The sequence below is a fragment of the Ambystoma mexicanum genome, chromosome 11, assembly GCF_040938575.1.
Source record: "Ambystoma mexicanum isolate Mex_15411 chromosome 11, UKY_AmexF1_1, whole genome shotgun sequence".
Classification (NCBI taxonomy): Eukaryota; Metazoa; Chordata; class Amphibia; order Caudata; family Ambystomatidae; genus Ambystoma; species Ambystoma mexicanum.
Window position 1 is genome coordinate 1,389,149,442 of NC_090934.1, and position 27,750 is coordinate 1,389,177,191.

Here is a 27,750-nt window from a genome sequence, read left to right on the forward strand (position 1 = left end):
TCGAGAGCCTGATATGATATATATGATATGATAAGTCATTTATAACGCGCCTGTACACAAGTGTTTCCAGGCGCTACATGACAAGGGAGGGAAGACAGAGGGAGGACACGACAAATGATGATCTTACTAGGCAGTGTGTCATTCAGATCGTGGAAGTGCGAGAACATGAAGTGCAAGGGGGAAGGGAGGTGGGAAGTGCAAGGGAGTGGGGGGGGGAAACAGGGCAGCAATGCTCTGATTAAGTGCAGCCAGGGCACCGCGGCTCTGGTCAGTGCAAGGAGAGCAAGGGACTGTGTGTGGTAGGCCCGGAGGCAGTGCAAGGGTGACTGATCAAGAAAGAGCCTGGTACGCATTGAGACTCTGAGGGTAGCCAAGCAACAAGTTGGAACAGTGGACAGGTAGGTCATGGAGGTCAGCAGGGGAGGAAGAGAGAGAAAGCAGAGGAGAAGAGGAACGTTTTCAGCTGCTTTCCAGAAATTCAGGTTATCCAGCTGAAGTCTGAAAGGGGCAGTGAGGCCAGTCCAGAGGGAGGCACCTGCAGAGGAGAGAGATCTACCCCCCACTCTCTGCCTAGAGAAGCGTCAACCTTTAGAGAGTTGGAGGTGGCTGAGCCAAGGGCTCGAGAAGGAAGGTATTTTGGAAGAGATTGTTGGATTTAGTGCAGGCCCCGGCCCCAGAAAGCCTTGTGGACAATACAAAGGGTCTTGAACATAATCATTGCAGACACCGGGAGCCAGTGGAGAGATTTCAGGGCTGGAGAGATATGGTCCCTGGGCTTGAGGCCAAGGATAAGTCTTGCAGTCCTGTTCTGGATTGGTTGCAGAGGACGGAGAGTAGAGGAAGGCAGATTGAGAAAGAGGATGTTGCAGTAGTCGAGCCTAGAGAGAACCAGGGTTCTGCAGATAGTGAGTTTCTGTGGGAAGATTCCCTTTGAGGAGGTGCAGCTGGTAGTGGGACTTCTTGTGATGTCGGAGATGTGAGGAGAGAAAGAGAGAGTGGAGTCGAAGATGACACCAATGTTTTTGCCTCGCAGGAAGGCGAAGGAAGAGGTCAGCTGCAGAGTGAGTGAGGGAAAGCAGCGGTAGTGGTCCCAATGAGAATGATCTCTGTCTTACTGGCATTAAGGCAGAGATCGTTGGAGGTGCACCAAGCTTGAATCGTGGATAGACAGTCCAGAATGAGTGTCAGAGGAGAGGAGGCTTAGGGAGCCTGAAGGAAAGCTGATTGTCATCTGCATAACACTGAAAGTTAGAGGAGAAGGTAGAGATCAGGTGTGCCAAAGGGGCCAAGTAGAGGTTGAAAAACCTGAGTGAGAGGATAGAGCCCTGCGGAACGCCACAGGTAGGGAGAGCGAGACAGTGGAGAGAAAGGGACCAAGTTGGAACTGGGAGGGGAGGTCCAAGAGGAAGGAGGTCAGCCACTCCAAGGCCTAATGCGTGATGCCCAGGTTCTCACAGAGTCGATTGATCAGGATGGCGTGGTTGACTGTGTCGAAAGCAGAGGAAAGATAAAGGAGAATGAGGACAGAAGGAAAGCTGGAATCAAGGTTAGAGAGCCTGAGACCAGTATTTATGCATTTACAAATGACATAAAGGGGTCCTGAGAGCAGAAGGTGGGCGAGGTGGGTTGGGCGGTTAGTTTGGACTGAACAGTGGAGGATTTTTTGGAGCACCTTCCTTTGCTAGCAGGCGGCATTAGAACCTCGTTCCGAAGAGTCCCTCTGACGAGATGTTCTTAATGGCTGGGGGAGAACATTCCAGGAGAGTGGGGCAAGTAGGGAAACGGAGTGAAAGCAGGAGGAAGCTCGGATGGTGGAGGGATGGGGGAATGATAGTTTGTGTGGAGACAAGGAGAGTAGAGTTCAAGAGGGAGCGTACCATGAAATGCTTCAGTGAGGGTGTGGAGGGGGCAGACCCGGAGGAATTTAAAGAGCGAGTGATTGTGCATACTGAGCCATCCAGCATGTTGACAGGAGTTGTGGAGGACCTGGATTGGTTGACAAGTCATATCAGGTGCACAGCTGATTTCATTAGAAGACACCATTAAATAGACTTTTTATTTACTATGCTTGTTAACTAAGCACAGTTTTATTTACTATGCTTGCTAACTAAGCACAGGGCCTTTTGGGAAAACAGAACATCAGAAATAGCATGTTGGTGCTACAAGCATGCTTATTTTCTCATTGATGGCTTCTGTATATTTAAGCCGTTTTAAACCAAGAAGCACTGAGAAGGATGGCTGCCTGTTCCTCGCCAGCGGTGTGAATGGTGTGACAGTACCCCCTCCCACGCACGCACATTGATAGATACAATTTTATGATCTTGGGATCGGCCCGCTCCATTTGGGCAAAAAGATCTCTTTGGTGGAGAAATCTACCCAAAAGAATCTATCCAGGCAGCTGGACTGTACCCTCCAGCCAACTCAGGTTTGAATTGCATTCATTTTTTTGGAGTTTTATTATACAGGACATTTCAGAGTGGAAAGTGGAAAGCAGGAGAAAGGGAGGGATGGGTCAGGCAAAGCAAGGACAAACCGCACAGAAAAGCAAAACACATAGGTTTGGTTTAGACCCATGGTAGATCCAGGAGGCCACAACATTGTAAATTCTGTGAGGGCAGCACATTCCCGCCTTGAGGAAAACTAACATTTGAAGACATGTGAGGCTACACATCAGGTGCGAAGCAGACCTAGAGCTGTTGGGAAGGCAGACGCAGATGCATTCCTGAGGGAAACACTTGCCTTTTTTTCCCATCTGCCCTCCCCGTTGCACTGTGGGCGCTTTGGAACACAATTTCTTGATGTCTACGCGCCTTACAAATGTAAAATAAATAAATACGTGTTTTAAGACAATTTCTGACCGCTCGGTTGAAGGCGCAAGTCAACGTCCCAGAGCACTGTACCAACAGCAGTCAATCGGTTCTGTATATTGCGGTGAACCTTTTGCTTGAAATAGAGCCTACATTTGTCTTTGGGGCAGGGGGGTTGAAAGGCGTATAGTGGAATTGTTTGTTTTGTCATAAGATGTCAGATATAGTGTCAACTCAACTTGCTCACTGTGATGAATTCTTGCACATCATGTTATGTAACTTATCTGGCAGTGACCCAATTGCAAGCATTGTCAATCTATGTTTAGAAACCTTTTCATACTCCTCTGATCTTTTTAGTAAATCCCATAGCATTGAAAGGTTTAAAAAAAAACGTTCAAAAGAGTACAAGTTGACTGGATGGCTGGAGGGAGCATCGATATTTTGTGGTAATTTCATCATTATTTGTGTCTGAGGGTCAGGTTTGCATAAATGTCTGCAGATATGGAAATCCTGTAAAAACGAAAATCATGTTCTTTAGGGGTTCAGGAAACTCTGTTTCAGCGCCTTTACATGAATTCTTATTCTCTGACCCTCCGCCACATCCAGCTCCACCTATAGCGGGAAAAGAGCCCGATCCCTCGGTCCTGTAGAGCCTCAGCTTTTAACTATTAAAGCCATGTTCTGTGTAATAAAGAGGTACATATTGACAGCCTAGTGCCTTTCTACAAGTCAAGCAATTTTTTTTTCAGGCAAATGCAGTCACATACATTGAGCACCACATGTCTGTAAGTCAGTCACTGTAAAAGCAGGAGGCTCTCAAGGGTTCTGTGTGGTTTAATCGAAGTAAATCATTCGTGGTTATTTAGTTTGATGAAATGACCTAATGGCATTTTATTTATTTTTTAATAGGGGGTCCCTCCATATCTGCTTACCCATACCCTACCCATCCCATCCCCTTAGCCAACCCCCTGTATCCGCAATCCCTCAACATGTACTTAACTATTGAAGAAACAGCAGTGTACGATCTCAAGAGAATGGCTGAGGAGCTCCTCCCTAAGGGTTTGTTTGTTGGGGTTGGCATTGGAGAAATGTCGGCAACCGGTTCGACAATTCAGATGCCATAACAACAAAGCTCAATCCACCAATGATAGATTTCACAAAGTGCCAAAGAAGCAAGGTGGTCTTGTTAGGCAATCATCAGATTTGTGATGGCCTTAGAATGGTTTGTGCACTAAGAACTTAAGCCTACTGGTTCTAGGAAGCCAATGAAACAATAGGAAATCAACCGATATATCATCACATTTTTGGACGCGCGCGAGAAGCCGTGCAGCTGCACTCTGTAACTCCTGTAGTATGCACATATGTTTGGCTGGAAGGCCAGGATAGATCCTACTGCCAAAGACTAATTTTGTTTTTCTGTAGCCAAAGTCTAATCTTGATGGGGAAAGAAATTAACTGGCAAGATGGAATGAGAGAGTGAAAATGGTGGCATTAGAGTTCAGCAGCTGGGAAGAGTATGCGTTGACCACCGGGACTGCGGAATCAATGTGGGTCAATCAGCAGTTTAAAACTATTTGTTTCTGGCTTGAGCTATTACAAGACATTACAAAATTAAATGAGGTTCTTATATCGCACGGGACCAGGTTTTGAATCCATGCTGCTCTGCGTCGTCTTGCTTCCAAGACAAAGGCTGTTGCCCTTGAGCTCTCTCCCGGCTCATTAGTTATGAGGACATTACTGCTGCTTATAACTTGGATGTTCTGCATTAAATAAGTCAACATCTTTTTAATAGCTAAATGCAAAGTTTGTTGTCCCACATCCACTATCAAACTCACCTCAATCTTTACAACAACCACTTTACTCCTCAGCATCACCATGTGCCCCGAATCTGAGATCAGTGCAACAGCTTTACCCATATTCGGTGAAGATGGATTCACTGAATGCACCCAGATATGGGTAACCAGAACGACGGCACGCTGATGCGCCTGCGCGCTGAACATGCAGTCATAGAAAACATGGTCTGCGTTCTATAACTATGTATGTTGCAGAGAGGCAAGAAGAGGATTGGGCCACCGAGGAGGAAGAGGTAAAGAGAGGATGGGCGATGGAGTGGGGGAGTGGGCCTAGGCTGCATAGTAAGGACTCGCTGAAAGGGCAGGGCATGGATGATGGAGATGGTACAGAGGAGTTAGAGAGTGTAGGGGGCAAGCTTGAGAAGGAGGCCCTGGGGTGCAGATAGGATAGGTGTCTGGCTGCGGTCGGGGTGAAGAGATATATGGGGCAGATCCCCACATTGAGAGGTGAAGAGGCAGAGGGAAGGGGTTATGGAGGTGCAACACCCTCAGTGAGATGGAAGGTTGCGCGGGAGGGGGGAGGAGCCGAATCACTTAAAATGATTCAGTGAATAGGGAAGGTCAATGGGCGGAATTCAGCGTGTCGGAGTCGGCGTCAGGCAATTCAGGAAAGCAGGAAGTCTTGCTTTGGCATGAACACATAGACCCCAGTGCAGAAAAGGCCATAATATAATTGTTTCCCATGATTTTAAAGAAATGCAACAGATACAAACAATGATGACCTCGCTACATGGTTTTGAATTCGTTTTGGATTACTGCTGATTGTGGTTTAGAGAGCAGTTTTTCATCAACATGTTAAAAACACTGTCTGACATAGATGAAAAGAAAGGAGAGACCATGAGATAGTTGAAAGAAATCTGGGAATTTTCCTGGTTGAATATTTTTTTTAATTGTTATTATTTATGTGGTGTTTTATTATGCGACCTATGTACACAATATATTTTATAGCACAGAGGTCAAACTACGTGGGCAGTAGGGAGGGATAAAAGGGGGCGGATAACACAAAGTGCACCAAGGTGATACTGGAGAGGAGGGAATAACATAGGAACAGCAACTAATTCAAGACTTTAAAGTAATGTAAACAAACAGCCTATCACCATTTCTATTACCAAGCATGATATCTTAGCATTAGTATGGATAAGGGGCATCAGTCATCGACAAATCATTCGGAGAAGACCTTCGAACCTTTGGTCTGGTGGCAAGGGATTCCAGAGGGTCAGAGTCGCTGCTGCAAATCTTCTATTCCCAAGATTGTTTTTTTATATGTCCGAGGGGTGAATTTGTTGGAGTTCAAGGCCTGAGGATTCTTAGTAGGGTGTATGTGACTAGACAGGTTGATAGGTATTTGGGACCAGAATTCCACACTACCCTTATGGTGATACACAAATGTTTGAAGTCTATTCTGTGCTGTGTCAGTAGCCAGTGAAGGATTTTCCTTACCCTGGATATGTTATCGTGTTTTCTGAGGCCGCAAATTAAATTCTACAAAGTTGGACCCAGTGGGACAAAGTCAAAAGCGAGGTATTTATTTAATACTCAAAAATCTGATCATGTTTGAAAAGGCGATCTGTTGGGAAAAGTGTGGCTTTCCATAGGTTGCAGTAGCAAGAAATAAATTATGAATGAGTTATGAAGAAACATCTGAAATACATTTGTGATGTGATTGAGTTGCGGATTGATGATTTCTCCTTCTGCTTGACACAGACTGAAGCACCAACACATTGTCTCAGGCTTTTCACCTTTCTTTTCATTCCCAGAGACTAAGCTTCACAATAAACCCAGGCTTCCTGAAAAGCATGGCATACGCGGTCCGCAAATTCTCAGCATCCACCGTGTCTACATACAGACGAGACAAGAAAAGCGCATCAATTTCACTATTGGAAGTCGGGCTTACCTGCTTCCCAAGACGTCGATCATAATCAAGTGTCCAGTGCGACGCTTTGTCAAGTCCTTTATCCAGTGGGAGAAAGACGGAAAGCCTCTACAGAGCTCTAAAAGGCTTGGTATAACTAAATCAGGGTCCTTGAAGATCCATAATCTTGAAGCTGGTGATATTGGTATGTACAGATGCATTGCAGACTCTGTTTACGATACCTTCTTTCTCAAACTCATAGGCACAGATAACCGACTATTAGAACCGCCAAGTTTGGAGAAGCACGTCCATCAGAATGGAGACATAGACCACAATGAAGCTGGAAGCTTAGGATCCAAATGGAACAAAATGAGCTCCATGTGGAAAAAGTGGAGTAAGAAAAGTGACCTATATCTAGATAATAGCCAGGCTGATGATGAAACATTTATGAGAAATCTGGAGACACTAGTCACCAATTCGGCTGAAGCATACGGGTCCCATGAGTTTGTCGATAAGCGATTAGAGGCAGCCGTTCTTGAAGGGGCTTACAGCATGGACACCGCTCACTTTGAGGCTTTAATTAAGAACATGAGTCAGCTTGTCGAGACTGGGGAAGTCAACGATGAACTGGCGACACAGGTCATCTCGCACGTTCTCGCCGAATTATCCAGGCCCCAGGCCACAGTTGGAAAGTGGAAAGGGCCCCACGAGCAAAATGCATCAGACCAAAAGCTCACTGGCAAAACACAGAATGAATCAGAATGGGTCAACTTGAAAAGCAAAGAGAAGTCATTGCATAAACGGAAGGGACCAATCATTCAGCGTCAAAAGCACCGTCAAGTGGTATCCTTCAATGCAACACTGAATGTATTCATTGGAAGCAATGCCTTTCTGACCAATGCCACGCGAGTCACTGTAATACACTGTGATGTTGACAAGGCAACTCATGCAGACATTTCCTGGACAAAAGATGGCGTAAACGTGCAGTCTTCTGAAAAGTGAGTTATGTGATGCAAATGCTCTTCTACGTATCTTCTTCCATTGCTTGTTTTTGCTGGAATTATTCCTAGGCATGCTGTTATCCTATGATTGCATATCTGGCACCTGTTTCACCCTTGGCCATTAACAACTAGATTGTTATTAATCATTTAAATGGGTCGTCTTATGCCAAGGAAACCAGGCTACCACATGTTTTGGGTGGCAAGCTTGCGTCCCCCATGAGTCTAACAGAAACATGCCTTTTTTTGTATAGGAAAGAGCTGGCCAATTTTATTCTACAAAGTACCAGATGAATCTCAAGGTTGGTGAAATCAGCTAAGGTGAAAATATGTTAATTTTCTATTGTCACATTCAATTGTCATTCGTTGCAATTATCTGCACCAGAATGTGCGTGATTTGGAGTCCTTGGGTATACAAAGGTTTGGGGAAGTAGAGATATAGGGGCTCACGGTGTACAGTGAAACATAAATCCCCTGACACAGCGTAATCATGTGCATGCATCCTGTATATGTGCCTAGTTGTGAAAATGGATGTTCTCTTCCATCGTTTTGTGTTTTGAAGTCCCATTATGGAACACCAGGCTCATGTTCTTTGGTTTTTCCTTGCTCAGAAAAGAGTCAGCCAAGCGTCGGGTGTATGTGTCTGCGGGTGATGCATGTGTGTTCTTTGTCTAGGTGTGTCCCCCACTTTTGCCAATATAGAGTGGCCCACGTGTGTATTGTTCTGCCCCCCTCTCCCTTGCTGATCTGCTCTCTCTTGGCACTGTGCATCTGGCCACCCTGTCCCCTTGGCCCAGTTACCTGCTCATTCTGCCACCCTCCTGCACTGCCTGCCGGCCACCCCTTGCACTGGGGACTGTATCTGTACCCGTACAGTCCCCCATACCCCTATTTTCTTCTTTTATGCACTTATCAGACTTACCCAGTTCTGTTGCCTTAAACACAGCACTTGCCACTTGCTGGCTGCACTACCCGGGTTTATTGCTCCATTATCTATTTTATTTGTATTTATTATTATTTATCTATTCATTCTCTGCTCTGCACTTTCCACTCTCCCCCTTCCATGCACTTTTCCCCTCCCCCTCTCCCATGCACGATCTCAATGTCACTGGGCCTAGTAAGATCATTCTTTTGTTCTCCCCTGATCCCCTCCCTTGCATTGTCGCGCTCTGAAACACTTGTGAACGAGCGCGATACAAATAAAATGTCATATCATATCATATTGTCAGATGCGCCAATGAGTATATGTGCAAGTGTAGGAATGCGAGATTGTGCACATTCTCTGCACATTCTTTATGCATGTTACAGTTTCTGTGCTGTTTGTGCTGGTAGCTGCGGGTCTCCTCTGTTTTTTCTTTGTGTTTGACAATCATTGGGTCAAATCATTGGGTTATGTGTAGGCCAATTGTGACGTTTCTGTGGGTACGTTTCTCACTGATTCATGTTACTGAGAGGGGGGTTGCAGATCCGTAACAATCTTCCCAGAGCCTATCCCTCCACATTTTAGGTGACCACCTGGGGTATATGATCATTACCTTAGTTTGCATGTTTGGAGTTTATTTGTATGAGTTCTGGTCACTCGGTTGATCTGATCAAACAGGATCCCATAATTCTCTCCACAACTTAGGAAATCACTAATGGGAATGGTCTTGTGTTGGTCCAGACCCTTATATGAGCGCATATGCAGTTGAAAATAACTGGTTGGCCATTGACGGTGGCAATGTTGTGTGTATTGCTGTGGACATTTTCACTCCATAAGGCAGCTGAGGTGCTGTATGTGTTTGCAATATATTTAAGTTTTCTTTGTTGTCCTGTCTTCTTATGGCAGTGTGCAAAAATTACATTTCTGTGTGGGGTTTGTTTAAAGTTGTTGGTTGGGTACATGCATTAAAGTTGCTTCAAGTCGAAGATCTTGTTCACTGGCCGTTCCCACTTGTTCAGTGGCCGTAGTGGTATGCCTTGTGTGTAATGGAGATCAATGATGGTCTAATGTGGCATTTAACTTAAGGTAGTTTGTTTTCCATTTGTGGCATGGATGAGTGTTCCATTTGGTTTGCCGTGACCTTCCCCATGTATTGAAGGTAGATGTCAATTTCACATGAGAAGACAATTATTTGCGTTGATATACATTATATTAGTTGAGTTGATGTCACGGTGGGTGCCCGTTGATGTTCTAAGATTGCCCAAAGGCCGCCAGTCCATATGGGCCACACTGGTGTTGATGGTTAAAGGTATTTTACAAACAGCAGTGGTTTCAAAACCCGTAGTTCAAGGGAATAACTTCATACCCAAAAATTATATTGCACCTTGTAGATCTAATAGAAACAGCACACGCTGGATAATAGGTGTCTTGTCATTAGAATCCCCTTACAGCTCTATACTTCCAAAATGCATGGGTGCGTGTGTGTGTGCGTTTCTGTGTGTAGTGCTGCAAGAAAAAGTAGCTCTGGACATTCACCCACTTTAAGAGCAATGCAAATTAGAATGTAACCAGTTACAGCATCAACAATCCATTTTGCTAATTGCAGTGGTTTCTGCAGCCAGACTAGTTAGTGGACTTACTTGGTCATTTTGGAGCAAGGCCTCTGGCATCTCACTGTATTTGGCAGACCTGTGCCATAATACCAAAATGATGCAGCCAGCAGCTGTATTCCTGGATGCAGATGCTCTGGTAAGTTAGGAGTAACTTAAGAAAATAGACATTCATATGTATATCAGATAGAGGAGAGAAAAAGTAAAGAGTAGTCAAAGTAGACTGATGACTGAGGCCATGGGCAAAGGCTCCTGAACCTGGGATGTGAACCCAGACCACATCTCTAGGCCTTTCTCCTTGCTGAGCAGACATGTTTCATCAACAAAGACTGCAACATGCAGTGGTTGAAGTGAGTGGGAACGGTCGGGAGCGGCGTTCCACTACTTTTATTTTTTACTGTTGAGTTCCACTTATTTTTTCACCCTTCTCCACTTTAACACTCATTAGCAGTTCCAGTTCAAATTAGATCTGTTTCAACTCAATTGGCTGTCAACCAGCATGGCTGCAACCCTTGAAAAATGTGTTGCACATTGCTCCATTCCTGCCTACTCTGTCCCCTGCCAGGTTCACAGCTCCACTACTTTATTTCAAACACTTCTACCACTGGCAACATGAGAGTGTGAGTGTGTGGACAGTTGTACAGCTCAGTTTATGGAGCATCGCCAGGGGTGGTACGTCTTACCTAGCATGCCAGATTGGAACCACTGGCAGTGAAATCCATGGGGGACATGAGGGTGCGGGGGAGCACCAGCTCTAAGCATAAAACATACCGAGATATTTTCTGAATGTACTGTGGTTTTCTCACTTTTAGATCAATTATGGGCGCTTGTCCAGATGTTGTGGGGTTGGAAAGAGAGACTTTGTTGCCCCAATGATGCCAGTCAAATTTTCCGAATTACTGGCGGCAGGGCCTGGACTGCAGTGAAATGGTTTCTGCAGGAGAGACACCTGACAAGCTTAATATTAAGCGATTGTAGAGCAAAGGCAAAGTGAATGTCATGGGCTAGTCACACAATTTTGAACCGATTACAGATGGCCACTAGAACCCAGTGCACCTCCCTTTTGGAAGAGATGTGACTCCTACATAACAGTTCTTTACTTCTTAATTAGTCAACCTGCCACATCCTGAGCCAGTTAAGGATGTTGGATTCGTCTACCTGACCAAGCAGCATACACTAGAGGTGTGATGGTCGAGTTTAGAATTAGCCGTAGCCAAGAATGCAGTAGCATAATCTACTGATACCAAATATCAAAGGATTTTCTGAAATCTCCCAACTGAAAAAAACTCCATGGGCCTCATTACAAGTCAGTCGGTCCCGAAAAAACGGTGGCGGTAAAACCGCCGCCACCGTTGTTTCCGGACCGGCTGCTTCTGAGTCCTGCAGGTGGGAGGTGTCACTCCCGCCAGGTCTGAACTGGCAGGAGTAACACCACCCGCCTGCAGGCGGACATGGAAACACAGGCTCTGTCATAGACGGAACCAGTGTTTCCATGGTCCCCATCCCCATGGAGTCCTATGGGTCTCCATGGGAATGGGGCTTTACAGAATTCCACCTCCAGAATTACAGTAATGCCCCAGTGATTCCGGCAATCACGGAGGCAGAACGGAATTACCGATCTGGCGGCAGCCTGCTGGTTTTTCCGGCACGGCTACCGCTGGACTCATAATGAGGCCCCATGTGTCTTATTCGTACCTGTGTGGAAAACTTCAGCCTGTGGCCAGAGTCCATATGTGCTTGATATGTGGTAAATACAGCCTGTAGAATATATCTGGTTTTAATTGTGACCTGTGTGCTGAACCTATGTTGTAACACAGCTGGTGGCTTGCAGTCGCGTGGCCTGCATTTAAGGCCATATTCAGCAGCCTTTTAGAAATCCAATAACTGCTTTGGGTATAACATGTGTGGACTTTAAAGGTCAGGATAGTTAGGGACAATCGTCACTATATCTCTAAACTGATCCATGTTTATAAGGAAAATCAAGAAAAAAATGAATAGGGCTTTCACCTCTTTGGTGGGGAGTGGACGTGGCTGGTAACGGCCCGCCAGCCCGAGCGGAGGTAGGTCCGAGCATAGCCAAGGGGGTAAATGCCATATTCAGTTTTGGTGTGACTGCTCACCTGCCAAGAAGGAGAAAGCCATTCGCACCCCGGGGTTTATCCAGGGTGCAACTGTTTTTTTTCCCCCAGGAGATTTGCGCTGCTTGTGCAGCCGATCTCCCGAGGGGAAAAAAAAGATGCATGCTGCCATAGGGAAAAGGGACTAAATACCTTTTCCATGTCTATGGTGGTGTCTGGGAGACAGTAGGAACACCAGGACCGGAGCACAAGGCTCTGGTCCAGCAGGTAAGAGGGGAAGGGTATTAGAGGGCATGGGGAGGTAACAGGGAGCAGCTTCCTGTTGCCACCACACACTACATTTTTTATTAAAAATAGCGACACCTGAGGAAGAGCTTCGGCTGTCTGGAAGCAGCGAGCATAGAATGTCTGTTCTCACCACCTGTTCCAGACACCTGGTTGGATGATGGCCCTTCCCCGGCTGCGAATAGCATTTAACAAAAAATCTGTTATTGCACAAGTGTTATGTTTGTTGGAAGAGAAGGTGCTCTCTGAGACTCGTCTACATCCTTCCCTTAACAAGCATGCAACATTTACACGACATTTTATGAGGGATTGCCAGGTATTTTATTTAAGGAGTGAGGGGGCAGAGGTATGGGCCAATACAAAATTGAGCCTCGTGACATTTAGGCAATGAGTAGTGCAGCTTAACTCCAATTCTTTGCTGTCATTACACCTGACATCCCATCATTTGTCACATGACGCTACCTGTACATATTAATATGTCTTAAGAAGACTCTTTCCTTTGCTCCTTACTGTACAGTCATGAAATGAGAAACCTTCATTGTGTCCTCAACATTCCAAGTGCATGAAAAATGTGTGTAATTGTTTTTTTTATAACGCGCTTAATACCCAAAGATTTCTGAGCGGGGACCGGGGTTCGAACCTGTGTTGCTCCACCTTGTCGAGCGCGTTGCCCCTGAGCTTTCCTACCTAGACTGCTCCCTCTCTGTACCTTCCAAGGGAAGGTGCTGTTGTATATGATGTAATCAGTGATATTCTTTTGGATCTTTTATGTGAAATGATATTCAGTTCCATCAGTACAGCTGTGGGCTCTTCCCACTTGATTGTCAGTGTTTTCCAGCTTCTTAAAGTGCTATTACCGTCTTGCCATGGCTTTTAGTTTGTTGTTATACAACTGTGCTTAATGATGGTAACTATTTGAAGACTCTTTAAATTATACCATTGAAAATCTAAATGTAGATTGTGTCACGAGGAAGGGGGAACAGGCAGCTCACCGGTATAACAATAGAGCAATATTAAACTGTATTCTTGCTTGCCAGTGTCCAGTCTGATAGAGGAAGGAGTGCACAACAGAGGATCGCCTGCTTGCCAGGGCAATGGGCACAACCAAAAGTGAGCCTCAATAAGCAAAGCATAGCCTTTCTGGCAGTGCTCCTGGAACTGTGTTTGGAAGGATAGCTCACGGCGGTGTACAGCGATTCAGCACCTTTTTCTTTGTTCTCTCCCAAGGAATTACCTGGTCTCCCTGGTTCAATTTCCATCCAGGTTCCTCTTTACCCAAGCCCTAGGTTCAGGGTAGATTTACTGGCGCCTGACTTCCCGGTGCCACCTGCTCATTACTAGTCCGGCGGCCCGGGAAGTCAGGCACTGGTAAATTGTAAGTCCCCATTCCGATAGAGTGCCATAAGACTCTATGGGACTGGGGATACGGTAGTGCTGGCACTGTTAGCTTCCGTGAAGTGTTTGCCTACCGTGGTCGCTGCGCTCGGCAGGGTCAGACATGTTGGACACAGCATCCACGGAATGCAAACACGTTGTTTGCTGGCCCGGAAACAAGGGGGTCGGTGAGCTTACTGGCACCCTTGTTTCCATAACCGGGAAACTTAGAATGAGGCCCACAGTCTCAGAGTGCTTTAGAGTGGCCCAGCGCACGTGGCCTTGGCTTATATCAAGATGATGTGCCGCCCTGTGGCAGTCTGTAGCCTTCTTACAAACTCCTACAAGGGAGAGCCCACAGAGTTTCCCGCCTTGTCCTTAGGGCCTTTTTGAAGTCTAGCCGGCAGTGCCCATGTACATTTCCCACCTTTTTCCCGCTCATACCTGCAGCACATCCCTAAATGATCCAATGGGGAGACAAGCAGCCGAGGTAGAGACAAGGTTTATTTCTATGCAGCCGTGCAGAAATGGGTTGGGAAACAAGCCGAGTATCCCCATCCCAAAGCTTTGGCCCCGAAAACCTTGTGGTTTTATACAGTTTTACCCAATGAACCTCATACAGAAAACTCATTGTGATACATTTAGTCTGTTACATTAACAATGGGCTTCTTAACAGTGTATCCTGAGGGAATGGCTTTACGGGGCCATCTGAGCTCGATGTAATACTACACATCCCATCCATGTGACACAGACCACCTCCTTTTCGGGAGCTTTTGATTACACCTAACGTGTGACACAGACCACCTCATTTTCGGGAGCTTTTGATTACACCTAACGGTACAAAACTATGGACTCCCAACTCTCAGAAAGATAAACTCGCCTTTATGGTCTAATGCCGAGTACGGCCTACCTGAGACTCGGGGGGGGGGGGGGGGGGTAGCTTGCTTCATACTCAAACGCCTTATGTGCCTGCAAGTGCTTGCCAACCAATCGCTATTCGTTCATCGCCACCCCCCCACCCCCTATATAATGGCTTTGGCTCTGAAATCATTTTTACAATGACGGCAGTCATTTAGCACCGACCGAGGCACCCAGGCATCCATCGACCTAAAGTAAAATGCCACTAACTTCCACATTTCATAGTTGTCTCCTTGAGGTTTTACAGGGATAAGACAGGGTAGCTTTTCCCCTCTGTCTATCTAGAGTTATCCTTCAAATCTTACCAGGTCAAGACCAAACAACTTCCCACTCTTGCCCTGGTTGTCTCCACGAGTTGGATTTTCTCTTCCTCTACCTACACATGGTTCCTTTTCAGGCTGCTGTAATGCTAAACCCCCAGACAAGAGTCATCCTCCTGGGCTTGTTCCCCATTTCAGCCTTTTTGCAGTTTCTCGAGATTCCAATCATCCTTTATACTCTGGTGACTTTGCATGCAGCTAACACCAGAATCTGGGTGAGGTCCCCCAGTAATTCACTCCATTTTTCCTTTTCCTTTAGATTCTCTGCCTACTGTCAGGATCGTGGTCAGGGCCCCCAGCTGAGATGTTGCTCTGCTTGCCCGCTTATCCTGCCCCTCTTAGGGCTGCAACACCAAATCTCTGGAATACCCCCCTAACTACCACCCTGCTGGCCTCCTTCCAATGTTCATACTGTAGCTCCCCACTCAAGTGGCTCAGTGGTTTTGCCATGAAGTACGGTTTTCTGGCAAATGCTGTTTACTGGAATAACATCTCTCCACTCCTTGAACACACTATGTTTGCGCTGAAGAAGGCTGGTTTCTTTCAACATTTATAAACCCACTTTGGCCGAAACTTGAGTAGGCAAAGAGACTAATGCTGTTTGAACAATATTTTCCCTCTTAAAGATTTTTTTTTGTTAAGTTGTGTTTGGTAGGTGTGAATCCACTTTGGCACCACGTTATTACAGAGTAGTGGCAAATTGTGTTTTAGTTAATTGGTGCTTACAGGTTTTAGTTTCCTGTCTGGGTTCAGGGTACGTCCTTGTTTTGCACTTTGTGGTCGTTTGTACAATATGATGAGACAGCACTTTAGTATTTTATTTGGTTGTGTATGACTAGTATGTTTGGTTGGTTGTTGTGTGAGTGGAGTGTCTGCAGGGAGTGACTGAGGTCTTGTGATTCTGGTAGTATGAATTGTTGCTCATTTTGATATGTTCTGTAATGATCATGTATTGTATTTGAATGCACTTGTGCTCAAGATGTTTTTGCACTGCATGCACTTTCAGGTTGTATCTTTTGCACACTTTCCTTAAAAACTAAAAACGCTCATTGCTTGAAAACAATTTTGCGGAGTAAAATATGTTCAATTAAATGTGCATCGGCTCTTTTCTTGTGTTTTGTTTAAGGTTCCAATGGATCCCTTGCCACAAAATAATGTATGTGGGTTGTCCTCAAGTGTGTGTTTACTTTACAAGATGATCCTGGCGTCCTGTAAAGAAGATATTACGAGTGCCAGAAGCGTTGCTAGGGGGGGCTGAGGGCGTTATAGCCCCGGGTCTTTTGGTTGTAGCTCCGGATAGAAGCTCAAGGACTACAACCAAAAGGCTATAGCTAGCCCTGAATCCCGCCAGTCCCGACATTAGCCTAGCCCCGGATCTTTTCCAGACCTAGCAACACCCCTGACGGGTGCCACAATGAAAGGGTTCTTTTTTGGATAGTGTGGCTGTCAGGTTCGGGGCAATGGAGCAGGAAGGGGGCTCAATGGCCTCTGGATGTTCCTGCCAAGGCCCCGAGACCCCAGAATGCACATCTTCTCTGGATTTCTGAGCCCATATTCTGAGTCTGGCAGGTGCCGTGGAGGCTCAGAGATGGGTCTTGGCTGGTCAGCGGTCTTGGCAGAAGCACACATTTCTATGTCGCGTGTCTCGCGGGTCCCCAGGTTCTGGAGAGCACTGAGCTATCGTTTCCATTCCGTGTCCCCCAGCCCGCCTCTGAGGACTCCTCAAGTGGGGTACCACTAGATACATATTGCCAATTGACAACATTTAGAGCCCTGAAGTAGAAGCAGGCTGAGAGGAGAAACGTCGGCCTGGCCTCTACCCCGTTCAACATGTTCACATTAGCAGCAGGACAGTCCTCTCTCCCCTCTGCACTTAGTCATGATTTGTGGCGGAGCAGAAACTGTGCTTTGTTTCCTTCTCTTCTGCACCATTAGATGTAATGAACGTGTTTCTGCCCTCTCCCTATTGGGTATTCTCCACTTCCCGAATGACCATTTCGCCGAAGTACAGGTTTTACGCTGCTTTATTTTACCTCAAAAAGATAGATTGTAGGATTAGCTCAGGTATGTTGAAAGAGGGCTAGTGGAAAGCGAAAAGGTGTGCAGAGGGTCTCCCCCCACTTGTTGCGGTAAAACAAAATGCTAAAAACGTTAAAAACTAATGTGGTGAAATTGAATATGCCCAAACACAATGCTAAGAAACCTCACAGATCCCATCCCTGCTCTGTTGGAGTGCAACCCAAAGGGTGACCGAAATGAACGCCATCTCTGATTGGCACGTTACTGTGCCAAGTATCAGAGGCAAAACCTGTTGTTTCCTGACCCCACCTAAAGCATAATAGTCAGACAATAGATTTATTTTGGTTACTCGTCCATCAAATCACATAACAAACACGTCATTGAATATTATCTCAAAAGAAATGCAATGAAGAAACAATTCCCAATACGCGTATTAAATCCTATCGAAGATAATATTGTGAAGTACAAGCACTTCCTGGTGACAAGTTAATGAATAACCTTTTTCGAGTTCTAATCCTGCAGTCTAGGAAGACAGTGCTCAGTTTCATATGTCACAGCTCACAAACCCTTAACTCCTGTCACAGAAGCCCTAATAATTGAGAGAGGTAGATTGTTCATGTTAATACGAGCAGATTGGCCAAGGTTCTACAGCAGAGCTGGGGAGGGAATGGGTAGGCTATGTGGCGTCCTTCTCTCGTCCTCCCATGGGCGTCTCACCCACCTCCCTATCCCAATCTTCCATATTACTCAGGTTTGGGACTACAGGTAAGTAGCACCTACTACCCAGTGCTAGCTGTTAGTGAGGGCCCAAAGGCAACAGCCTTGTCTATCGGGCTGCATTCCAGGGATTTTCTAAAGATGCTCTAAAGATACCCTAGCCTAACTTTCCCCATGCATGTCGCTAAGGCCTGGTGGGGAAAAGTGGCAATATTAGACACTGTAGTGCAATCTGTGAGAAACCTGAGGGTATTTTCCAGGGTAGACCTCTGGGTAGATCCCTTATTCTGATGGCCAGAGAAGGGCTGGCGCTCTCAGATACCAACCCTAGGGGCGGACGAGCGAGGGAGGATCACCTGGATAGGGGAGCCCGGGGTTACACTGAGGGAAATGCCCCAGGTGAGACGCGGTACTATATGGAGGGAAAAGGAGAGGACGATGAAATCCTCGAGGCCTTTCTAGGTTGTACTACATCTGCCCCCCTTCCTCCCATTGAATCCCTGTTATCCATAAGCCACAACCCCTCTGAATCAGATAAATCCCATAGGATCCCAAACCCTGCTGCTCTCACAAACCACAACTCCTGGAATCCCTGTTTCCCTGTGTCTTACCCAAATACTCCTGGTCATTCTTTTCTACGTCCGCCTAGTCATTATTTTTCGAACTCTCAATCGGCATTAACAAAACACTATCGCTCCCACAATTCCCCCTGTTCATTTCACAATAACAAATCCGGTCATTACCATTTGTTTCCCAAACACTACTACTCTCCCCCTTCTAAGGTCACCAACCCTCCTGGTACGAGGGTTGTCATTCCCTGTAACACCTCTTCCCCATCCTACCCCGTAGAATACTCTGACACTCTAACCCCCACACCGTTTCCAATATGAACACTTTCCTACACCGTAAAAGACAACAGACTAACCACCAAGCTGTTTACTTGACATGCCCTGACACAAGGGTCAAGCAGAGTCAGCCAATTGACAGGAATCGCGCACACCTGACGGCCCTTTATCTTCCCTACAGGGATAAAAGGAGAAGCACAAGAACACATTACGAGCAAGGCAGACCTCACACCGAGACAGCTATCCAGGCATGGCAGTTCAAGAGGAGGAGAAAAGCAGTGAACATCGAGATGCTGACAAGGAGAGACGTGACCTTGCCTTTTCCGTACCAGACCCGCGAGACCTCCGCAGAAGGAAACGTAAGACCGCGGACAATAGCTGAAGTATGTCAGCAGATGTCAACGGTACATGGAACGTGTCTAGGCTGATGGGCAGGACCGAGGGAGACGCCTGCTACCGTGGTACCGGCTTTGACTCCAGATATTCTGAAAAGCCAAGCAGTTCATCACAGCCGGTGAGTCGAGGGGAGAACCAATAAGAATTGAACTGTGTTTAATGAAAGCCACAAAGTAGCAAATTAAGGAAAGTTTGCAGAACTGTCAGAATAAAGGGAAGACCAGCTGCAGCGGGATCCGGCACCACGTGGGTGCTTACTCGAGAGACTCTGGTCAATCCTGTGTTTGTTGAAACTGCTAATAACAGAAGGCCTTGGGAAGGCTGCAAAGGAACGGTGAAGGTGGTCATATAGGGGTCGAACCTAAATCCCGTACACTCGAAAGTCTTTGACCGACAAACCATTGAAAACGTAAGGGAAGTGAATCCCACAACAAGAGAGAGAAAATGGCAAGAGTGAACCCAGCGGAGGGAAGCAAATAAAGAGGGGCAAAGTCTAACGTCCCTGGAAATAGTGTGTTGACAAAAGGTGAACCTGGCAGAGGGTGCACGTTGAACTGGATAAAAGACATTAAGATTTTCGTAAGCAAAATTGAGTGAGAAGACCTTAGTGAACCCGGCAGAGGGAGGCAACCACTCGAAAGGGGTCTGAGCCCGGCAGAGTGGGAACCAGGGGTGAGAAGTCATCATCCCAACTACATGTGAATGAAAGAAGGCCTTACAAGGGCCGCAAGGGATTAAAGTGGTCATACAGGAGTCTAGCAAAAGCCTCTGTACAATCGAAAGCATTTGACCGACAAACCATTGAAAGCTACGGGAGACGAATCCTGTTCGATAGAAAAGGAGACTGAGCTGTATGTGTGACAAGAGTGAACCCGACGGAGGGAAGTCAACAGTTCATTGTTTAAAAAGACATTAAGATTTGTGAATGGAAAAGGTACAAGTGTACTGAATAGAAGCAAACAGTCGAGAAGGGGTCTGAGCCCGGCAGAGGGAGATCCAAGGGTGAAAAGTGATCACCCAATGACTGGTGAATCTAAAAGGAGAAGACGAGTGAACAAGAGCCATAGTGAACCCGGCAGAGGGAGGCTGACAATCGAGGTCTCTGCCCAGAAGAGGGGGACCCAGGAGTGAGCCACTATCACCCTAACTACCGTATGAAAGGAACTGATCCTCAACAGCAAGAGACTTTCAAGTGGAAAAAGATTTGGCCATTGAGGCTCGTGAGAAGTTGAGAATGGAACTGTCATCTCATGGTGGGGAAGCTCAAGAAGTGTGCTGTGCTCAAAGGTCCCACCTTGTTCCGTGCTCAGAATGTGGGCAAGGAAGACCCCGACTACTGCATCCTGACACATTATTTGTGAACACTTCTTTCCTTCTTACGAATCCTATCCCACACTCTTTTGTATGTAGTTGTAAGGTTTGGCAATAGGTTTTTTAGTATAGGTCCTTTTTGATTTGACAAGATGCCACAAGGACGGCATTTATTTATTTATTTATTTATTTATTCATTTGGATTTGTATAGCGCACCTCTGCCCGGGGCATTGTGGCGCTGGCCAAGTAGGCTTATTTAGTACATGTCATTTCAAGATGCATACTTTACAGAAGATAGGTGGTTTGAGCGGGTTACATATAATAGTTACAGGTGCAATTGATACATACTGTTGTCACAAAAACCAATATGGACGTTGTTATACAGAGGTGTCACATACAATCAATATGGAGAGAGCAGATAGGAGTTAGTTGAAGAGGGTGGTTTTTAGCAGTTTGAGGAAAGCTTGGTATGATTTTTCGTTGCTGAGTGTTGGGGAAGGGCGTTCCAGTTTTTTGGAGCTAGGTGCTGGAAGCTGGCCTTATTTTTCATTTGATTGTCGAAGCTTGCTCCCATTTTAGATATAGGTTTAGATTAGGCATTTATCTCTCCCACCTTTGCAGTTTTATTTTAAAAACACCCTTGAACTGTGGTCACTTGTGTCTGTCTTTACTGTTGCCTCCATGAATACCTTACAAATCTCTCACATAGTCGGTGCTAAATTTGTGGGGGTGTTGACAGCATGGGTAACAGCTGTGGGTGGTGTCAACAGTAGGTGGGGAGCTGGCGTTCCTGATGTGTCATGGGTGTGTTAGAAGATATTTGAGCCTCAGCACTTATTTGATACAAATTAAGCACTGAACATAGTCATTCCCTTTCTTGCCGCTCCCTTACCTTACTACTCCCTCTATTCTACTCCTTCACACCCTCTCTGTCCTGTCTCACTCCCTCTGGTAGTCTTTCCACTCTCTTCTGTCCCTCCGATGTCCAAACTCTCTCTCTCTCCTCTCTTTACTTCTTTCCTTTCCTCTTTCTTCATCCTTTACTCTCGCTCCTTCTCACTCCACAGCTCTCAGCCCCTCCTTACTCTGCTATTCTTCCCACTTTCCCTACTAAGGGAAATAGTGCCATACTCTCCCTTCTCCTACACACAATCTCCTGTCTGCAAGTGTGTGGCTTAAGCTAACACTCAGAGAGGCACAGCTCCACCTCACTGATGAGGCCCAACAAGGATGAAACATGTGTTTGGGGTTGCCGTTGGTATCCTTGTTCAGAAGGGAATTGCCATAGCATTTCGGTGCACGACTGCCCATGTGGGCGGGACAAAGACTGATATGCAAATGGATATTTCCCATCGGTGAAAGGCACAGTGAGAAAAAAGCAGATGGCTACGAACTCTCAAAGTGGTTAAAACCACTGAACATGTTATCATGCCGTGCTCTTTCGAGAGAGGGGCACCTGCTACCTTTTTTGTATTAACCTAACACTCATTCTCTGCCTACCTCTTACGACTATCTTCTTCTCTGTTTTTGCTTCTTTCCACCCTCACCCCTACTCCCACGAATGTCTTGCACTCTCTCCACAACCTCATACCACACACTTTTCTTTTTCTCTCTCACCTTCATGCTCTCTCCAGTCCCCCTAGACTTCGCCCACTCTGTCTCCATTGTCCTTTCTCTCTCTCATTCACCTTTTACACCCCCTCCCCATCAGACCCCAATACATACTACTGGTACCACTCTCTTCCACAATCAATACCTCACCTGTACTCTGGACCACCACTCCTCGAAGATTCGCTTACTCAGGAGGTGACTGATGAAAAGCGTGTGAGCTTCGTTTCATGTCGTTCGAAGGGGGTGCGATTTCCACATGTCCTTGAAGTGCCGCAAGGATCTTTCACAGTAAGCGCATTGCTCTGATTTACAGATAGGTCTTGCTGTGCAGAGTGTGCAAAACCTTGAGACATTAGGAACAGGCTGTGATTTGATGTAAGTTGAGTGAAGAGTGAAATGTAATCAATCCCTTTTTTTGCGACATCACTTTTACCTAAACCTCCCTACCGCCATTGGTAGTAATCCTGTGAAAAATATCAACTTTTTGAGAACATAAATGTTCATATTTGTATGTGCTGGGATTTATAATGTGCAAGCCTAGCTGTGAAGAAAGTGTTGACTAACGGGGGGATCCAAGGATAGAGTGCTAGGGGAGGAAGGATAGCTCAGGGGCAGCGCGTTTGTCGTGAAAGCAAGTCAATGCGGTGGAACATGTTATTTTTTATAAATAAAAAGAAAAAATCAAGCTTCCATGGTCAGTTTCGTAATAAGGTTATACGTATTTCGAACTCTGGGCAGCTTTTTGTTGAAAGCGCTACATAAGTCCAGTACAATGAATATATACACTGAATATATTTAACAACTGTTTTCGGTTTGGGTGAGCTTCCAAATAGCAATGCGCCGTAAAATAAAGAGATGGAAAGATTTTTGAGTGGAAATTGTGTGTTCCTTAAACCGAAAATACTTTGTACAAACAAAGTTGAGGGTCTCTAGGTCTCCGTAGCAGCTTACTCTAATGCGACGACGGATCTAAACATCTAGTTACTCTAAACCACAACATCTAATATATTTCAACACAAGTTCTATGAGGTCGCAAGGTACCAGTTCTGAAGACGTCAACAAAAAAGTCCCTCATTAGTTACGCATATTTAACAACTACACCACTTTGTGTCCATCACCTCTTTCTGGCCTTTGCAGCGGTCAGAACAGATGATAGGTCAGGTCCTGTGGATCGGTAAAAAAAGACCTGTAAACCTGGCGGTACACTTTTATTACCACTTTTCTTCTGATCTGTGGGATTTTTTTCCGATTTGTCAGGTGGGGTTGCGGAGCAGGACAGACCTAACATGCAACCCTAGCCCGTGTGTCTGCATTGCCACCAGCATGTATTTTCCATGCAGCGGTAATAGAAGGGATTCTTATAAATGTTGCCAAAAAATGCAAACTCTTAGAAACCTGGTGCTTTGCCTAAAGTCCTCCCCATCAGTCCCCATCCCCGGCAGTCTGTGAACTTTTCTCGGAATGTAGCTGTGTAACCTGTAACGCGACTAGCACCTTGATGCCCTCGGGTTTAGTGCGCTGCTATGCATTTTAAAATAAATAAATAGCACCTGGTAAAAGCACGCAGATTCCATAGACATTCATCATAATTACATCCCACAATCGTTAACTGCGGGAGCTTTACACTTTACACAAACTTAGTGGAAACGTATAGGGAGCGATTCATGGAATTGTTTTGCACGGTTCAAAGTGAATTTGCACTGCTGAAAAGTGACTTTGCACTGCTGACACAAACGCTGATTCATGGAACTGTGCAAAGGGTATTTTTGCCGTGCAAAGTCCGGGCAAAGTCATTTTTGTACTGCAAAAAACGACTAAACACTGACCTTGCCCGGACTTTGCACTGCAAAAATACACTTTGCACGGTTCCATGACTCAGGGTTTGTGCTGGCAGTGCAAAGTCACTTTTCAGCAGTGCAAATTCCTTTTGAACCGTGCAATACATTCCATGAATAGGGCCCTTAAAGTGTAAAGGCGATTTGGCGTTGTTTTACGCCATCTTTTCCCTGCTATGTGGTGGAAGAGTTAATTATTCAACGAGGGGCCCTTTTCCACTAAAGTGCAAATGGACGCGGTCCCCACTGCACAATGTAGGTTATACATTATAATATTTTCGTGTCTCTGATAATTTGACTGTTCAAGGTTTTATCAGAGAACTGTTTTCCATGTGAAAATGTTACATGAATTACAATGCACTGAGGGCGTTGCTTGGGGGGGGCTGAAGGGCTATAGCCCCGGGTCTTTTGGTTGTTTCCCCAGATAGAAGCTCAGGGCTTACAACTAAATGGCTAGCCAGCCCCGAGTCCCAACAGTCCAGACATTGGTGTAGCCCCGGATCTTTTCCAGACCTAGCAACACCCCTTAACTGTGTTAGGGCTAGAAACGAGCTGACGTTTCATCTCGAATGACTGACAGCTGTCACTGGGATTGTATAGTCTACCCATTCCATTGGAGGATTGAAAGACTGGGGTCTCTTTTATTTTTCTTCATGTTTGGGGCCGTGGAAGGGATGGGTGGGAAGGTGTATAGGAGGCGTGGCTAGTGGCAGACCCAAGCAGCAACACGCAATTCCCTGCACATCCTTCACAGTTCGCTTGCAGTCGAGTCGCGATAGATGAAGGCGCCACTTGGAGACACCCTCGTGCCCGACATGAAAATCGTTGGCGCTTCGAGGTAACCGGCGATTTGTCTTACCATATATGGCTATAGGCGGCCACTAATTAGGGTGACCAGACGTCCCCGTTTTCCCGGGGCAGTCCGGTGAAATCACCTTCCAAACTGGGGTCCCGGGAGTTTTTTCATTTTAAAGTTGGAGGTTTGTCTCGAACCCCCAACCTTTCAGGTACAAGTCATAACACTTACTGACTGTGCCACAGAGACCTAATTGGAAAAAGCTATACAGCAATCCATGTAATATAAATCAGAGCAAACGCATGTTTTGAATTAGCATGCCAAGATTCACAGACAAAACTGCACAAATGAGATCATATACAGCTTCTAGCAAGGAGAAGTGCTGCTGGAAATATGGTTGGGTGGTAGTTGTGGGGGCGTGTTTGGGGAGGGGCGGTAATAGGTGGGCTGCGATGGGGTAGTCCCTCTTTTATGTTTGTCGTGCTGGTTTTTCGTTTTGGAAATCTGGTCACCCTACCACTAATTAAAGAAAAACGCAGGGGGAAGCAGAACGTCCAGGATTTATTTGAATGACGTACATGCAACACACGTGTTTCCCAAAAGTGATTTTTTTTTTTAATGGGCGATTTTGCACCAGCTAACCCGTCACACCATGTGGCGAGGTGTGATGTGTGGCGTCGGAGCTTAAAATAAAGCACTCTCGTTGCTGTGTTGATCTTACTTCACCCGTTTCATAGACAAGCTTTTCAAATGTAATTCTGATAGTGTGACAGGAATGTAGCAATGCAATGTTAAGTATTGGTTTTACATAAATGCTGCCAAAATAGGGCAGAACCAGGGAAATGTTTTTTTTTTTTGGTTTATTACAAACCTTTCACAATTACAATTAATACGATGCCATCCTCCACAAAACATGTTAAAATCATCACATCCTCTTCTTTCATCCATCCCCACTTCCCTTAAAATCTTTGTCCACTTGTGTCATCCTTTATTACAAATCCTCCAAAAAGGTAATTGCTGCTAGTATCATTGCATTACTTTCCCCAATAAAGAACATTTCTCACCACTCATCCAGAGTTAGTGCCTGACTCATAGATTTCATTCTCCTGCTGGTCCATTCCTCACATTCTGTTAGCAGATGCTTTGTCATCATCTCCACCCTGTCACATCTCCTACAGAATCTCCAGGAGGGAGTAGCACCCTCAAGGTGCTTCCTAGCTTTCATCCTCTTGAAGATGTTTCTATTTTTATACCCTGGGAATTTGACTAGGTATCTGGGCACCCGATGTATCGACCTTTGTTCCTGGGGCAAGGCAAGCCTAAATATGTACGTGCTTCTTTTTCCAATGGTGTTAATCCAATCCGCATGTCGTACTTGGATTTTAACCTTATCCGGATTATCAAGAAGCAGTGGCGTAGCCAGGAATCAAATTTAGGAGGGGCATAGCGGGGGGCCAAGGACAAAAGTAGGGGGGGCACCGACAAAATTGGGGGGCCGCCCATGAAAGGTAATGTGTGACGTCACAAACACTCCTGCATAGAGGCTTTTGGGCACGCCAACTACTCACACCCCACTGCACCTCCCCTCCCATCAGAATGGCCCATCATTAGAAGTTTCTTGCGCTACATTCTGATGGGAGGGGCGATCACTGCTCGCTTTGAGACAAAAGAAGAGTATTTGCCGTGTGATATGCAGACATTTGCCTTAGTGAGTGTCACAAAAAACACCACAAACAGAGAACACGGCCACTGCTTGCCTTAGGTAGAGTGGGCACAAAAAGGGGGGGGGGCACAGGGTTTCAAGCCCCCCTGGTGACACCACTGTCTAGAAGTACTTTTTCAATTAGATCAAGAATTACCAGCCATTCCTAACACCTCAGTTTCCAGGAATCCACGATTCCATCCTCTCTCCCTTTGTTTCTATGTTTCTGTTCTTGTTTCCTTTTAATATGTCAAATGGTAGGGGATTGTGGTCATCTATGCATTTCCGGAATAAGCTCAAAGATTTCCATCTCATCATTGAGCTCAGGGACTGTAGGTCCAGCTCACACCTCACCAGACAAATTGGTAGGGATTTTGGAAGACCCAAGACCTTCTTCCAGAAAAGACCCTCCAATACCTCCCAGAGCTCTGGCGGCATATTCAGGGCCGTTTCAGGTCCATACAAAAGAATCGGGGTAAGCTTTTGCTTGTAAAAGGTGATTATTGGGACAAGCGTAAATTTGCCAAACCTACTCTGTGGCACCATAGTCTGTGCCACCAGTCTAACACACTTTAATCTCAGCCCATCCATCCATAATTTCACATTTATTTTGCAATTCATTGAAACTCCCAAGTATGTTATCGAGTCTATAATATCTATCTGGTCAGAGCCAATTACACAGGTACATTTTGGTTTCCGTTTCCCATGGACATTGCAGAGCACCAGAATTTTCACCTGAATTCTGAGTTCGTTAAACTGAAAATAATTTTCTAGCTGGGTCAATCTCCTTTGTAGGCCAATAGGCGTGAGATCGATGACCACCAAATCATCGGCATATATCATCCATGGGATCAGATGGTTGTACAGCTTTGGGGGAAAGGTTCTTACCCCTTCTTTGCAAGATGCCATACCTGACCGATTAAAAATCGCAGGCGCCAAAGGACAACCTTGTTTAGTCCTCTATAGGTGTGGATTGGTTTGGTTAACAGTCCCTTGGCTGATATTCATATTTGTATTGAGGTGCCAGATTTGAGTGCCCTTATTGCCTCCAAGAGATCTGGAGGGCCTGACCAATCCGACATATTTTGCCAGAGTTTACTTCTGCTGATGCTGTTGAAGGCTTGCTCCAGATCTGTAAAGCCAAGTACACCTTCTGCTTGGTCTCAGTCACCCTCATCTTTAGTATGTTTAATAAGAACAGATTTAAACATGCCCCCACCCCTGAAACAGAGCCTGCTTGCCTTGTATCAGAGTGCCGAGAGTCACATACCCATTTGTTTAGATGTTTTAGGAGGATTGAGGTGAAGATCTGCCCCCAAGGTGTCAAGGAGGGCAATGGGTCTATAGTTCTTAGGGTCGTCCCTGTCACCCTTCTTATAAATAGGGACGATCAGTGCCTTCCTTCATGGCACTGGAGTTTTCCAGGCTGTTACAATCTGATCAAAGAGAAGCAACAGAATTCTGTCCAATCATCTGGATTCTCTTTTAAAGTATTGTTAT

At 45.8% G+C, this 27,750-nt stretch overlaps 1 protein-coding gene across 2 annotated transcripts in view; it reads left to right on the forward strand.

Annotated features, from left to right (window-relative positions):
• ADAMTSL3 (ADAMTS like 3) overlaps positions 1-27,750 on the forward strand; it is a 1,638,295-nt gene that overhangs the window by 1,342,896 nt on the left and 267,649 nt on the right. For both annotated transcript variants that reach the window (XM_069625001.1, XM_069625002.1), the window contains exon 21: positions 6,418-7,510. In XM_069625001.1, coding sequence (XP_069481102.1) covers positions 6,418-7,510 — 1,093 coding nt within the window. The remainder of the gene's footprint in view (positions 1-6,417; positions 7,511-27,750) is intronic.